Source organism: Colobus angolensis, unplaced genomic scaffold, assembly GCF_000951035.1.
Source record: "Colobus angolensis palliatus isolate OR3802 unplaced genomic scaffold, Cang.pa_1.0 Scaffold727, whole genome shotgun sequence".
Classification (NCBI taxonomy): domain Eukaryota; kingdom Metazoa; phylum Chordata; class Mammalia; order Primates; family Cercopithecidae; genus Colobus; species Colobus angolensis.
This window is the reverse complement of record NW_012121010.1, coordinates 253,025-268,671: the sequence shown is the minus strand read 5'-3', so window position 1 is coordinate 268,671 and position 15,647 is coordinate 253,025. Positions and strand designations below refer to the sequence as shown.

General features: G+C 37.2%; 1 protein-coding gene across 1 annotated transcript in view; it reads right to left on the bottom strand.

Annotated features, from left to right (window-relative positions):
* Window positions 1-1,620: 1,620 nt before the first annotated feature.
* The window catches only part of FAAH2 (fatty acid amide hydrolase 2), an 18,844-nt gene continuing 4,817 nt past the window's right edge, over window positions 1,621-15,647 (bottom strand). Inside the window, exons 2-3 of the mRNA XM_011927568.1 lie at window positions 13,653-13,735; window positions 1,621-1,786 (exon numbers count right to left, since the gene is read on the bottom strand). Of these exons, the coding sequence (XP_011782958.1) occupies window positions 1,621-1,786; window positions 13,653-13,735 (249 nt within the window). The remainder of the gene's footprint in view (window positions 1,787-13,652; window positions 13,736-15,647) is intronic.

Here is a 15,647-nt window from a genome sequence, read left to right as displayed (position 1 = left end):
AGTATTGGGGTGGGAGTTACCCGATTTTCCAGGTGTTGTGTGTCTCAGTTCCCCTGGCTAGCAAAAGGGATTCCCTTCCCCCTTGCACTTCCCAGATGAGGCGATGCCTCACCCTGCTTCAGCTCTCACTGGTTGGGCTGCAGCAGCTGACCAGCACCGATTGTCTGGCACTCCCTAGTGAGATGACCCCAGTACCTCAGTTGAAAATGCAGAAATCACTGGTCTTCTGTGTCGCTCGCACTGGGAGTTGGAGACTGGAGCTGTTCCTATTACGCCATCTTGCTCCCGGCATTTCTTTTGTTAGCTATTCTGTACCACCAGCCCTCTCGGGCAGAGGTTGCAGCAGAGAGATACGCCACTCTCTATGGACCCACCCTGTGGAGTCTCACCTGGCCCAGGAACCCATGCATCTCTCCCCTTTCAGTGTTCTGGAGTTGGGAACTCCTCCCCAACTTCATTACTGTCCACAGATCTCTGCTCCTTACTCTCAAGTATCATGCTGTAGCTCTGGGTGCACCTAACTGTCCCTTAGCTGGGATTTCGTTCTGCCTGTGCTAGGGAATCCAAGATGCTCCAGGTCAGCTTGGAAAGTACTCAGGTGCATCAATACACTGAGGCTGGGCTGCAAGGACTGTTATGTGTACCTGCTCCTGCAAAGCAGCTAGGCATGGATGCTGGGAGAGGCTGACAGGCAGTAAAGCTTGCAGAGCAGATGCACCTCAGTCCCGTGAAGAAGCTGGCTCTGCTCTCTTCTGGGTCAGAGATCACCTGGCCTGCACCTCCTCGGAGGAATGGGAAGCCCTGGGGATTGGTGCCTATGGCTACTCTCAGCTGGAGCTGTCCAGAGTACCAAAAGCTTCCAGACTCCAAGCCCTCTGAAGGCCTGTCTCTGCCTCCTCTCTATCAGATCTTGCTGCCAGCTCATATACCCATGGGCGACAAGGGGTCCCCTATAGCTAGGATCCCAGAGATTTCCAGTGAAGGTGAGGCCTGAGTTCCCTCACTGACCCCTTTCACAGGAGCCATTTAAGGCCAGGTTTCAGTTATTGATTTTAAATCTTTTTTTATATATATACTCACTGAAAGCCATACATTTCCCGGTAAATACTAATTTAGTTACATCCCATAAATTTTGTTATATTATTATATTTTTCTTTCAGTTCAAATGTTTCCTTGTGATTCATTTCTTTGACCTATGGGTTATTTAAAAATATATCGTTTACTTTCCAAATATTTGAGATTTTCATTTACTTTTGAGGCTAGCAGGAAGTTACAAAATAAGAACTATATGACACAGAAAGCACAGGTCTTTATCAGAATCCAAGTTTAGCTTTAGCCAAACTACTTTAGGGTCATGAGCCTCAATTTTCTTATCTGAAAAATGAGATCAATAATACTATTCTTATAAATTTGCTGTGAGGATTAATGGATACTGAGCATAGTGCCCCCATATGCCATACAGAGCTAACAGAGGATGACTATTATCATTTTTCCCAATGGAACTTGCTGAATATTTCCTCTCATTTCAAAACTGAGGAAGCAGCATGAATTAGTCCTTCACTTTTATGACATCCTTTTTAGTTTATAAGTTTAGAAAATGTAGCAACTTGTGAATTAAACTCATGTAGCCAAAAATAAAAGAATAGTACCTTGTAGCTGGAAAGCTTCCTTGACTGTCAAAGGAACCCCAAGGAAGGGCCATTTATTTTCCAGGGTGGCTTCATCTTCCTGCTTCTCTGCAAGCTTTTGATCTACAGCATGAGCCTCCTTTATTGCTTCCTCAAACCTAAGAAGAAATAAAACAACGCAAACTTTAACTACATAAACAAGTCATCCGGCCAACTTTATTAAAAGAATACCCTTATCAACATGTTAATATGTAATCAACATATTAAAGTTAATGTACTTGTCAAAAGCCTTACAAAGTTGACCATTTGAGCCAGTGATTCTCCTTTTAGGAATCCATCATAAGAACAGTAATCCAACCTAGTAAGAATTATCCATACAGAAAGCTGGTCATTGCATTATTATTTATACTAGAAAAACACATAAAATCTCCTTGTCTCCAAATAAATAATTATAGATATCTACAACAGACAACTGTATGGCCAATAAAGGTGGTGTTGCGTAAAGGCCATAAACAGACACTTCTCAAAAGAAGTAATTTATGCAGCCAACAATCATGAAAAAAAGCTCAACATCACTGATCATGAGAGAAATTCAAATAAAAACCTAAATGAGATACCATCTCGCACCAGTCAGAATGGCAATTATTAAAAATCAAGAAACAACAGATGCTGCCAAGGCTACAGAGGTAAAGGAACGCTTTTATACTGTTGGTGAGAATGCAAATTAGTTCAACCATTGTGAAAGACAGCATGACAATTCTTCAAAGACCTAGAACCAGAAATTTCATTTGATCCAGCAATCCCATTATTGGGTATATACCCAAAGGAATATAAATCATTCTATTATAAAGATACATGCACATATATGTTCATTGCACCACTATTCACAATAGTAAAGACATGGAATCAACCCAAATTCCCATAAATGATAGACTGGATAAAGAATATGTGGTACATCTACACCATGGAATGCTATGCAGCCATAAAAAGAAATGAGATCATATTCTTTGCAGGGACATGGATGGAGCTGGAAGCCATTATCCTCAGCAAACTAATGCAGGAATAGAAAACCAAACACTGTATGTTCTCACTCATAAGTGGGAGCTGAAAAATGAGGACACATGGATACAGGGAGGGAAACAACTCACACTGGGGCCTCTCAGGGGTGAAAAGAGCATCAGAAAAAATAGCTAATGCATGCTGGACTTAACACTTAGGTGATGGATTGATAGGTGCAGAAAACCACTATGGTAAAAGTTTACCTTTGTAACAAACCTGCACATCCTGCACATGTACCCCAGTACTTAAAATAAAATAAAATAAAATAAAGTGATGTTTCCTAACAGTTTTACTGCCCTTTGGAAATTCCTATGATGTAATGTCATTTAATGTAAGTGAAAAGAGAAGGTTATAGCAGTATATTCCTATTATAACCTCAATCATGTGAAAATCGTAGGCAAAACATTAACAGTGAATAACTACTCTTTTGGTGCTATGATTATAGGTAATTTTTTGTTGTTTTTTGCAAATGTTCCATAATGGACATAATTACAGCAATTTCCAGAATGAAATACAGTAAGTCAATATGTCCAAAAGAACACAGTTTTAATCTATGTGGTAATACAATCACTAAAGTATGCAATTCCTGTGTAATTTCTCAGTATCTCAAATATTAATTCTTGAAAATGAAATTTAAAATCCTCTACATAACCTTTCATGTGACTTAAAATAACTTTAATAAAATATCTTTGGGCTCACTGGAAATAGTAATTATGTTTATTGATTACTTCAAAAAATATACAAAGTATTAAAAAAAGAATATGATAATGTCTATGCTTTTAAGATGAATAAAAATTAAGGAACTCTCATTTCCTAGTTTTGTGAACTATGCAAGCTCTTTTATTTCACTGGATTTTAGTTGCTTCAATTGTAAATTGGGGACAACAGCGAGGATGCATTGGGAAAATGAATATAAAGAACTGTTGGAAGTTCCTAAAAAGGAGGATTTTTTACTGTTATGTGTATATGACAATATGCTAGAAATGGAGGAGACAGGAGTTATAGAGCATGCCAGCATAATGATGATAATGATATTTAACAATTAATGATATATGTCAGGTATTGGGCAATACTTTAAATATTGTACAGTCAGTTAATCCTGACACTCATGTGATGTCATAAACAACCCACAGAATGGGAGAAAGTATTTACAAAGTATGCATCCAACAGAGATCTAAGATCCAGAATCTATAAGGAACTTAAACAATTAAACAAGCAAAAAACAAATAACCCCATTTAAAAGTGGACAAAAGACATGAACAGACACTTCTCCAAAGAAGATAGACAAGCAGCCAATAAATATATGAAAAAATGCTCATCATCACTAATCATCAGAGAAATACAAATAAAAACCACAATTAGATATCCTCTCACACCAGTCAGAATGGCTATGATTAAAAAGTAAAGAAACAACAGATAGTGGTGAAGCTGCAGAGAAAAGAGAATGCTGATGGGAATGTAAATTAGTTCAGCCATAGTGGAAAACAGTTTGAAGATTTCTCAAATAAAACAGAATTACCATTTGACCCAGCAATCCCATTACTGGGTATATACCCAAAAGAAAATAAATAGTTTTACCAAAAAGACACATGCATTTGTATGTTCATCACTATGCTATCACCATAGCAAAGACATGGAATAAATCTAGATGCCCATCAGTGGTGGACTGGATAAAGAAAATTTGGTGTATATGCATCACAGAATACTACACAGCCATAGAAAGAATGAAATCATGTCCTTTGCAGCAACATGGATGCACCCAGAGGTCATTATCCTAAGCTAATTAACACAGGAACAAAAACCAAATATCACATTGTTCTCATTTCTCAGTGGGAGCTAAATACTGGCTACTCACGACCATAAAGATAGCAACAATAGACACTGGGGACTAATAGATGGGGAAGGGTGTGAGCGAAGGAAAGTTTCGAAAAACTGTTGGATACTATGCTCACTATCTGGGTGATGGGATCATTTGTATCCCAAACCTCAGTATCACACAATAGATTCATATAACAAACCTGCACATGTGCCCCTTGAATTTAAAATAAAAGTTGAAGGCCGGGCATGGTGGCTCAAGCCTGTAATCCCAGCACTTTGGGAGGCCGAGACGGGCAGATCACAAGGTCAGGAGATCGAGACCATCCTGGCTAACACAGTGAAACCCCGACTCTACTAAAAAAAAAAATACAAAAACTAGCCGAGCGAGGTGGCAGGCGCCTGTAGTCCCAGCTACTTGGGAGGCTGAGGCAGGAGAATGGCGTAAACCAGGGAGGCGGAACTTGCAGTGAGCTGAGATCTGGCCACTGCACTCCAGCCTGGGCGACAGAGTGAGATTCCATCTCAACAAAAATACATAAATAAATAAAAGTTGAAATTATATTTTTAAAATGTGGCTAATGCAATATGTTTAAAGTATTTTGACATATTTAGTTAAATAATATGTATTATTGAAATGAATTCCACCTGTTTCTTTTCACTTTTTAAAATACAGCTGCTAGAATATGTAAAATTGCATATTTGCCTCATAATTTATCTCTATTGAACAATATTAATCTAGAGAGAGAATGCATAGTCTTGTATCTCAGCTCCACTATTTACTGTGTCTTCTTTGGAAAGTTACTTAATCTTTCTGTATTTCAGTTTCCTCATCTGTATAATGGAGCTAAACATAATTACCTCATAAAGTTGCTGATATTATTCAATTAGTTATTGCATTTGTAAAGCGCTACAACAGTACCTGGAACACTGTAAGCACGCAAGGGCTAACTATCACTGATATTACTATTTGTATAGCCTTTGTTGTCTGAGTACTACTGCCCCACCGATAGGGGTAAAAACTCTGCTGTCATAAAAACTTAGCTGTCATGCATATATCTCTATTGGTGGGCCAGCAGTACTCAGAGAACAAAGGCTATATATATATACACACACACATATATAGTACATATATATAGTATATATGTAGTATATATATATATATACTCTGTGTGTGTGTGTATATATATATATATAATATGAGTGTGTGTATATATGCATATACACACAAGATGCTGCTAGTCTCGGTATATTGGACACCTGAGCCAAGTGAAACAAATAAAATTATCTCTTTCCCTAGAGGTTCAACTAATAGAAAGAAGGACTGGGGTTGGTTAGAACACATTAATGGCAGGGCTCTAAAATGAAGGCCCACAAATCTCCCACTTTTGAGAGTCCAGAGTTACATTAGTCCCTGAACTTCCCAGGATCTAGCTGTTCAAATGTTTCATAATTTGTAAAGTTGTGAGGATCTTTATGATTATTGGCCACACTACTACCTTTTTACATCCATAAGCCAGTAAAAGTACAATTCTGTAGCAATGAAAAGAATCACTGTAAGCACAGCCATTTAAAAACTATAAACATTTCTGTGTGTCTATAGCTAGTTACAAGGTAGTGTCATTACCATTTGTAGAGCAAAGGCCAGCACTCTACATGTTACACATTCTGGGGGCCTTGCAGGTACATACTGTCTACCTGGGGAAAAGGACACTTTTTGCTTTGCTTATATCCCATCCCTCACACCTTGGCTGCACAAAAAGCAGCAGAAGGGTGTGAGGTTGAGGTTACTCACTTTCCAGAAATAAAAAAGCTTTCAGTTGCCAATTCAGAAGGAATTGGGAACCTAAGAACAATATTTCCAATAGGTACAAACTTGGAACCTCAGTAAAACACTCACATGCCTAAGACTGCTAGTTACTGAAAGCTTCTCTGGATGTGAGCCTCATCCAAGGCAAAAGGGCCTGTAGCCTTGTGTTTAGGAAACGTCAGGAAAGAAAACCTTGAGACACAGTGTCCCTGTCTGCAACCTGTCTGAGGAAAAGAGTACTCAGAGAGATAGCTATCAGATGGGGTAGCAGCTGAAGGAGAAAGTCTGTGATTAGGAGGTGAAAATAACTCAAAAAGTTAGACTGAACTAGAAGGGACCCTTCAGATGAATAGCAAAAATACCCAAGTGGAGTAAAAAGGAAGTTACATGTGGGAGAATGGCACAAGATAAAGCTGAAAAACTAAGGTGTGCCAGATTACAAAGGGCCCTTACGTGGCGTTCTAAGGAGTCTGGATATTGAAATGTTTAAAGCAGGAAAGGGGCATAAACTCTTCAGTGATTTACAGATATCCTTTGGCTTTTGCAAAATAAAAAGTATGGGGAAGGGAGGGCAAAACTAGAAACATAAAGATTACTGCAGTAGGCAAAGATGATGGTGATTGGGACTAAAGAGACATCCGTTGAGATAGAGAATAGTAGAGTTATTTAGAGATGAGATCTTGAGAGAGATATTTAGAAGATAGAGCTCATATAAAATATTAGAAGATTACAATGTGGGGGGATGAAGGAATTTTTTTTTCTAGTTTTTCTGGCTTATGGTAGATGGTAATGTCATTTCATGAGTTTGATTTTAATTATTTTGACTTTTGGTGCCCATGGGACTTCCTGGTAGAGGTGTCAAGTAGGTAAATACACATATATAGGAATTGAGCTTAGAGGAAAGGTCTGGGCTGCAGACAAAGTTCCAGGAATTATCAGTGTTCAAATGATATTTGAAGTCATAGAAGACCAAGGCTAAGAATATTTATAACTATATACATGAACTATTATACACACACAAACACACACACATACACACACACACAATTGCAGAATCATACCTTAAGGAAGAATAAAATGTATTTAGATGTGTAAGAGTTAAATAATAAAATAATAGAAAGAGCACTGTCTAGAAGCAAAAGGTAGCAATGACTTCAAGAACAGGGCAATTATCATTTTGACAATAAGAGCAACATGTACAAATACCAAGTCTGTTTTATGTGCCAATCATTGTGTTTAAATTCATTAAGTTGCTCCATCCTCACAATAATTTCATTAGATACATAACAACTGCTTCATTATGGTTATGAGGAAACTGAGATAAAGAGAGGTTAAGGACTCACCCAAAGTCATATTGTCAAGAGTTGCAGACATTGTTGGCTGCCTATCCAAAATTCACTTTTTCCCCTTATAAACATAACTTCAATTTTTCAGGAAACTTTCTTTATTGTACTGCCATATGTCTTACAGGAAATAGGCCCAATCTCTAACCTTAAGTGTGTGATTTCTTATTTGTTTAGTGCTATCACAGTGATGTTATTCACCTTGCCAAAAATTGGTTTGCCAGTGGTATCTGGTCACAATTTTGACTCTTGAGACATAAGGCATAGCATCCATCTTATGGCAATGAGAAGATCTAGTCTAATGAGGCTGACAAACTAGGAGTCCAAGGCAAAAGACTGAAAACAGGTTAATGATGACATTTTTCAGCTGCTGAGTCAATCAATTCTAGAGCTAACCTACCAAAAGACTTACTGGCTTGTGCGATAGTATATTTTCCCTATTGCTTTCAGTCATTTTGAATTGGGTTTTCTGTTATTTGCAGTAGAAATAACCCAAACTGATAGAGTTAGCAGGCTATTTTGTTTGTTTGGTTGGTTGGTTTGTTTGTTTTGTTTTGTTTTGTTTTTCAGACAGAATCTTTCTCTGTCGGCCAGGCTGGAGTGCAGTGGCATGATCTCGGCTCACTGCAACTTCCGCCTCCCGGGCTCAAGCAATTCTCCTACCTTGGCCTCCTGAGTAGCTGGGATTACAGGCATGTGCCACCATACCTGGCTAATTGTTGTATTTTTAGTAGAGATGGGGTTTCACCACGTTGGCCAAGCTGGTCTTGAACTCCTGACCTCAGGTAATCTGCCCTCCTCAGCCTCCCAAAGTGCTGGAATTACAGGCGTGAGCCACTGCACCCCGCCAGCAGGTTATTTTTAATTGAGTGGTAGGAACAGAAGCTAGATTTCAGTGAGTGTAGGTGTAAATAAGAGGTAAGGATTCAGAAAAATAAGTATTGACTACATTTTTTAGAAGCTTACTTATGTTAAAAAAAAATGAGACAGTTTTGGCAGTGAATTAGGCACAGCAAAGTATTAATCTGAGAATGTTGCAATCTGGTCTCTTACAAACGCAAAGAACCTGGCTGTCCAAAAAGCAGCGTAGCAGAATGGTCAAATCCCAGGCTTTGGAGAAAGACTGATCTGAGGTGGTTATATAACCTTTCAAGTGACAACTTACTAAACTGTTTCTCCAGCTATAAAATGGTAGTAACAATAGCATCTACATGCTTTGTTATTTAAATGTGATAATGCATACACACAGTACCTAGCACAGAAGAGCCACTCAGTAAATGGCGGCTATCACTAACATCATTACTAATATCATCCAGTTCTCCTGACAGTCAACAAAATTCCTGTCAGGAAAATCAAAGGATTAGAATTACAGAAGATTAAGCCAAAGCCATGTCACCCAAACCGCAGAGCTTAGGGAAGTGGCAAGATGAAATTTAGGAAATGGTCTCTATATCAGAAAAAAATAACAAGTCTCTATATCGGAAAAAAAATGAGAAGAACTGCAGCAGCTATTTCTTCAACAAGTCCTACCAATACTGATGTTATCAGCACCATTTACTGGCACAATATTTGTTAATGTAAGACAGGGGTCCTGCAACACTTGCCTCACAGGAGTTTCCCAACCAGGTAGGGCAGGGCAGTCAGGCTCCCCAGTCCTGTTCTTTCCAAGGATGGAGAAAAGGTAGTGCCTTAACTATGTAAACTTTCCTAAGGTCTTGAAATCCCCTTCGTTAGCATTGCCCAAACTTCAGCCACACACAATCAGCACAAGCAGAGAACTTCCAAGGGAAGGTTGATAAAGGCATAAAGGAAATTGGATACCCTTATACGTGGCCTCAGTGCCACAAGGCAGCACTGGACTCCTGAGACAAAGGAAATCCCCATAGTTTCAGCCAAGCTGAAACAAGGCACCTCAGCCAAAAATCCTTACCCTTGCTTCTATGGAGACAAACAGAGGATGAGGCCTAAGGGTGGCTGTGACGCCAGATGATACATAGGTTGGCCAGTGTGGGTTGAGTGAAAGACTTATTGACGTCTGAAAGGGTTTTAAAAAAATCTATATATCTTGAAATTCTGCACTTGGTCAGTGATTCGAGTACAACCAGTGGTAGGGGAGTGAAATCCAAGGAGGATTCTACCCCTTGGATAGATTTTCAGTGGAAAGCAACACATTATATCACTTTCTCCAGAAAGCCTTTTCTGACACCTCTCCAGTCTTGGATCAGTAACCTTCTCCATGCTTCCACAGTACTCTTTTCTTCCCCTATCAGAGCACTAATTCCACTGTGCTGTGAATAATGGTTATTCGCATGCTTCAACCACCAGACTGGGAGATGAAAGAAGTCAGGGACTGTTGTGTTAATCTTTATATCTTCAACACCTAGCACACTACCAGGCATATAGTAAGCATTCAATAACCATTTGTGGGATAAATGAATAAAAGTGTTTTCAAGCATCCAAATTAGTAAAACTATAAATTTTGAGGGTCCATATTATTTTCCCCTTTAGAAAGAATAAAACAAAGATTCAGAGAGATTCAAAAACATGCCTAATTTCATACAATAACTAACAGAGGAAGAATTGTGTCCCAGTTCTATGTGATTCTGTAAGTGTGTATTTTGCGTCTTGACATCTATGGACTCTAGGGCTCCCAGAAAGTTTGCCTTGACCATTTTCTATGTCATTCAAAGATTGGGAAGAATATATCTATTGCATTAAATGCATGACAATAGATGCTCCAGGCAGCAAACTCTAAAAGTAGTAACAAATTTGTACTTTTCCAGGCAAGTAAGAAAAACAGTGAACAATAAATCATAATCCAGGAAGATATAAGAAGCCAACAGGTTGCAGAGCATAAGACGAAACTGCATTCAGGACCTCCAAAACAAACATTGTCTAAACACAGGTATATTAAATCATTACTTACTGAGGAAATGCTAAATATCAGTTCATGTTCTAGACACTGAAGACAATAAGATGAAAAAGACAAGGTCCATGCCACTGAGGAACTCACAGTCTGGTGGGTGAGACAATCAAGACCACAATGACTACGCAATGTTGAACCAGTTTTTATACTATTATCTCTCAGCCCTCAAACAAGTATTCTATATGCCACTTTATGATGGGACTCAGAAAACTAAACTTTCCTTTGATAATTTGTGCCCTCTTGGATCCTTCAAATATGGGTGCTAGATAAAGACTAGGAGGAAAGAAAAGAGGTGAAGGGGTTTGTTTCTTCCAGTTTGCTTGCTGTATCTGACACCATCGTTTCAACAATAGCCTTTCATCCAAGCCACAGTAGTTGATTTCAGTTTCCTATTTATTCCCACACTCTAGAATCAGTTTCATCACACTCCCTCAGAAATACCGGCACCAGTCAGCTGGCAGCTGCTTCTCAGAATTCTGAAATACAGCTCTGAATATGAGGTCCCTTTTCAAAGTTTCTGAGGTAGAAGCAGCAGCCAGGTAAACACCCTTTTCACAGATGCCTTGGTCCCAGCTCTGCAGGCATTTCCTTTGAGGGCCTAGATTATGATAGTCCCAATTTCTTCCCTTTGTTCCCTCATACCTAGGGTGTTTCCTCACTTTACTGTTTCCTGCAGTCATCATCTCGGAGTTACTTCAGTGTTACTTTTTTTGTTTGTTTTTTCAGTCCTTAAACATCTATTCTACCAATTCCCTATATTAAATTCTTTGTTAAAATAGTGTGGTTTCTGGGCCCTGCATGATACAAAAGTGACATGAGCACAATGTGTTCTGGGAGCTCAGAGTAGAAATCTCACAGAGACTGAGATGATTAGATAATATAAAATTGAGAACAGGACTGAGTCCTAAAAAAATTAACTAAGCCAAATAAAGGAGAGGTGGGGAAAGAGAAAGTGTTCCAGGCAAAAGTAATAACATGTGCAAAGTTATGCAGATGATAGAGAGCATAAATGGATCAGGAGAAACAGAGTAGTTCTGTATGATTAGGATAGGATATGAAGCAAAACAAGTTTGACATGATGATAAATAAAGAAGAAGAGCCAGTAAAATTTGTTGACTAATTAGAGTTAGAAGATAGATTTGGGAAAGGAAAGAAGAAGGTAGAGTCTAGGGGTATCTTGCTTGTGTGACTGGATGGAAGAACAGGTTTGGGAAGAAGATAAAAAAGCAGTGAATATTTTCTCATCAGTCTATCACAGACACAAAGCCGGAAGCCAAAGAAAGACAAAGCTAGAAGCCAGCATAATTAAAGTTCACATATCCTCCTACTATTTCATAGTTGTGTGATTTTAATTATTGAACTGCCTTGACAGTCAGTTTTAGTGCCAAGCAAATGGATAACAATGCAATAGAACTGTGTATAATCATAAGACAGCTCTATTTATTGAGCTCATGTTGTAATAACAACCATAACAATAAAAGAGCTAACACTGAGGGATTAATGTAAGGTTCTATACTAGGTGCTGTAACCATATTTTACATCTTAATGCCAATGTTTTAAATTTCTAGTAAAATAAAAATACTGTTATCAGGAGAGTAAGGCCATTTGGGTGCCCTTTACAGGAGGGAGGAAAAAAGCACAGATGTCACACAGAGCATGCATGAACTTCATAAAATTATTTCTGAACATTTTTTTATTTTACCTAAGGTCTCTGTCTTCGAAGCAGTCACATTTTCTCTCTCTTCAAATCTCCAATCCCTTGACAGTCACTGCCCTGCCATGCTCCCCCCATTTACCACAAGCACCCTCTCCAGTCTCCTAGTAGTATCCCAAACTCATTATTTTCAACAAGGTCACAAATTTGATTTTCTCTCAGATTTTTATCTATGTCCTCATACACAAAAACAAGCTCTGCAACAACTGACCCCCTTCCTCGGAACTCCTTTTTAAAAGGCAACAGAAAATTTAAATAATCGAATATCTCTCAAATGTTTAAAGATACACTCTGCCCAAAAAGTACCCCCAAATTACATTTCAGGCAAAAGTTGGTTCATGGAAGAGACAGACAAAACAGGACCCCCTGAAACATAGAACCACCCCATAGTTCTATTATGTAAGCTTGGAGTCACATATCTATATTCTTGAATCATGACTCTGTCACATACTTTTTTTGAAATGCTGTTGAGATGATCAAATGAGAAAACATGTATAAAGTATCTCTTATGATACAAATTCATTTGATGCAGTTTTTAATGAAATTATATTTCATTAAAATATTTTGAAGGTCTATAATTTCATAATATTAGCTAGTTTTCATTTTATTTACATTAGCCATCCATGTTAAATGATAGGTTTTTAATATGCATAGTGATACAAAGTTTCATTTTAAAATGATTAAGTTAGAATAAGTGACTCAATTTTAATAAGTACATTAACAACAACAGAGCTGATGTGCAACAAGACAAAAATCCTAAAGATGGTACATGAATGGCTGAGATCTACACAATGGCACCCTATGTCACAGTGTGCTAAGAAGAACTGTGGTACCCATTAAACAAAATATTACAAAGAGAATAATCCAAGTTTTTGGCCCTCTAATACCTCAGAGCTGCTGAGAAGTGTTTACTTAGCAATAGAGACACAGAAGTAACATATATGATAACTATATAAAATACTATCTACTATGCTAAATACACATTGGAAAAAGTGTGCGTGTGTGTGGGGGGCGGTTCTCCTATTAGAGTCACTACCAAATATTAATCTATTCAGTAAACATTCAATGATGTCTACCAAACTTTAGGCCTTGTTCTGGATGTTGGATATGCAAAAACAATAATTTTTAGTTCTTTCCGTCAAGGATCTTACAGTTAATAGGAGGAGGATGCAGACAAATAATCATAAACTCTCAACAAAGGACAAAATACTGAAATTAGAAGTCAGAGAAGTTCCCAGTGAGAACTAAGGAAGGAAACAGAGAAAGAAGAATCTAGGAAATATGCTAAGGTGGCATGACCACAGAAGTAGAACAAAAACCACCACAAATGACTCCTTGAGAGAGTAGAAATGCTCACCTGTACTTGACAATTCCATTGATCATTGGGTTCACGTCCTTGATTCTGTTGATATAAGCCTGAACAACATCTATACATTTCACCTGCAAAATACAATACTTTAGTTAGCAGCCATTTATTCACTAAACAATTCATTCAACAGGTATTTCCTGAAAGACTCCTGCGTACATTAATCATTTTTTGAGACATTTTCAGTGAATTACCCAGTGTAGTCCCCCACCAGGCAAAATGTGAGGCTGAGGAGGTATAAGATGTCTATTTTGGAGGTAAGAAGTCAGAAATATACCAGTATAAGAAAGTTCCAAATAATAAGTAGGGACAAAAGGAATAAACTCTGCTGAAATTAAATATAAATTGGAGTTCAGAGATACTATGTATATATAGTAAACTAGCAAATATTTTGTTCTAGTAAATAATCAATGAAAAAATAGATATCGTTTCAGTAATACCCTGAAACTTAATAGTTTAACATCATCTCTGCAAAACCAAGAGTTGGGGAGTGGAGATATAAAAGAACATAAATGTAGGGTTTCCAGATAAAACACAGGAAATCAAGTTAAATTTGAATTTCAAATGAATAGAGAGTAATTTTTAGTATAAGTATGTCCTAATTATTGCACGGGGATGATTATACTGAAATCTATATGTTATTTATCTTAAATTTAAATTTAGCTAAGCATACTGTACTTTTGTTTGCTAAATTTACCAACCCTAAACCAAAGGTCTTAAGTTAAGCATGCGAGGAGGGATAAGACAAGGAAAACATCCTGGGTGGGTGCTACAAGATTATTATTTAATTATTATATACAATTGTAGTTTTAATGTTAACTCTTAGACATGAGACAATAAACATTAGAAAACTGCAAAGCAAAACAGAACCCCCAAGTAATGAGGAGACAAAAATAATTAAAAAGAAATCTGATCAAGACAGAAAAAAAGAAGGAAAGGAAAAGGAAAAGCAAGTTTGATAAATTATAAACATTACATCAAGTGAAAAGGATTAAACCAATTACATAATAATTGTGAAAGACTGAATTCCCCTGCCAGAGGGCAAAAACATTAAATTTGGTTTTAAAAAAAAGCTCAGCTATACAATGTTTATATGAAATTCATCTGGAACAAAAAGACAATGAAAGATTGAAAACAAAGAGTTAGGCAAAGATATACTAGGTGAAAACAAACAACAAGAAAGCAGAGGTGGTATCATTAATATCAGAGAAAGCAAACTTTAAAACTAAATCCTAAAACGGTATGATATATGAGGATGCTATAACAGTTGTATACTTTTCTGAATTAATAAAGCAGGCAAATACGTGAAGCATATACTACAAATACAAAGAGAAGTTGACCAGATGTATAAGTACAGTAGCAAACAATATAGCTCTCTCAGAGACTGACAGACCAAGGAGTAAAAAGTGAGGATATATCCAAGAATTTAATAATAAAACCAACATGCTCAAATGCATAGTGAGGGAGAATTTTTACTCCATCAAGAATACGCTCTTTATTCATCAATCATTAACAAAAATAATCATGTCACACAAAGCAGATCTTAAATCCCAAAAGGTTTCAGAGAATTTCTTAGTCAATTTGACGAATTATCCAGGAATATTAGAAACCCAAAATTAAACGATGATATTTAGAAGGCTTAACTATTTCAAAAACGTTTTTCCATATAATCAATGGATCTAAGAGGTAAACAAAACTAAAATGGCAAATTATCAGTAAATTCACAAAAAGAGGAACATTTATTATCAAATCTATTGAATATGGCTAAAATTGTCCTAATATACTTTTATTTATAAAAATAAAAAGTAAGATAACATATAAGGTATTCAACTTAAAATAACAGAAAAAGCAATTTTTTTTCTTTTTTTTATTATTATTATACTATAAGTTCTAGGGTACATGTGCATAATGTGCAGGTTTGTTACATATGTATACTTGTGCCATGTTGGTGTGCTGCACCCATCAACTAGTCAGCACCCGTCAACT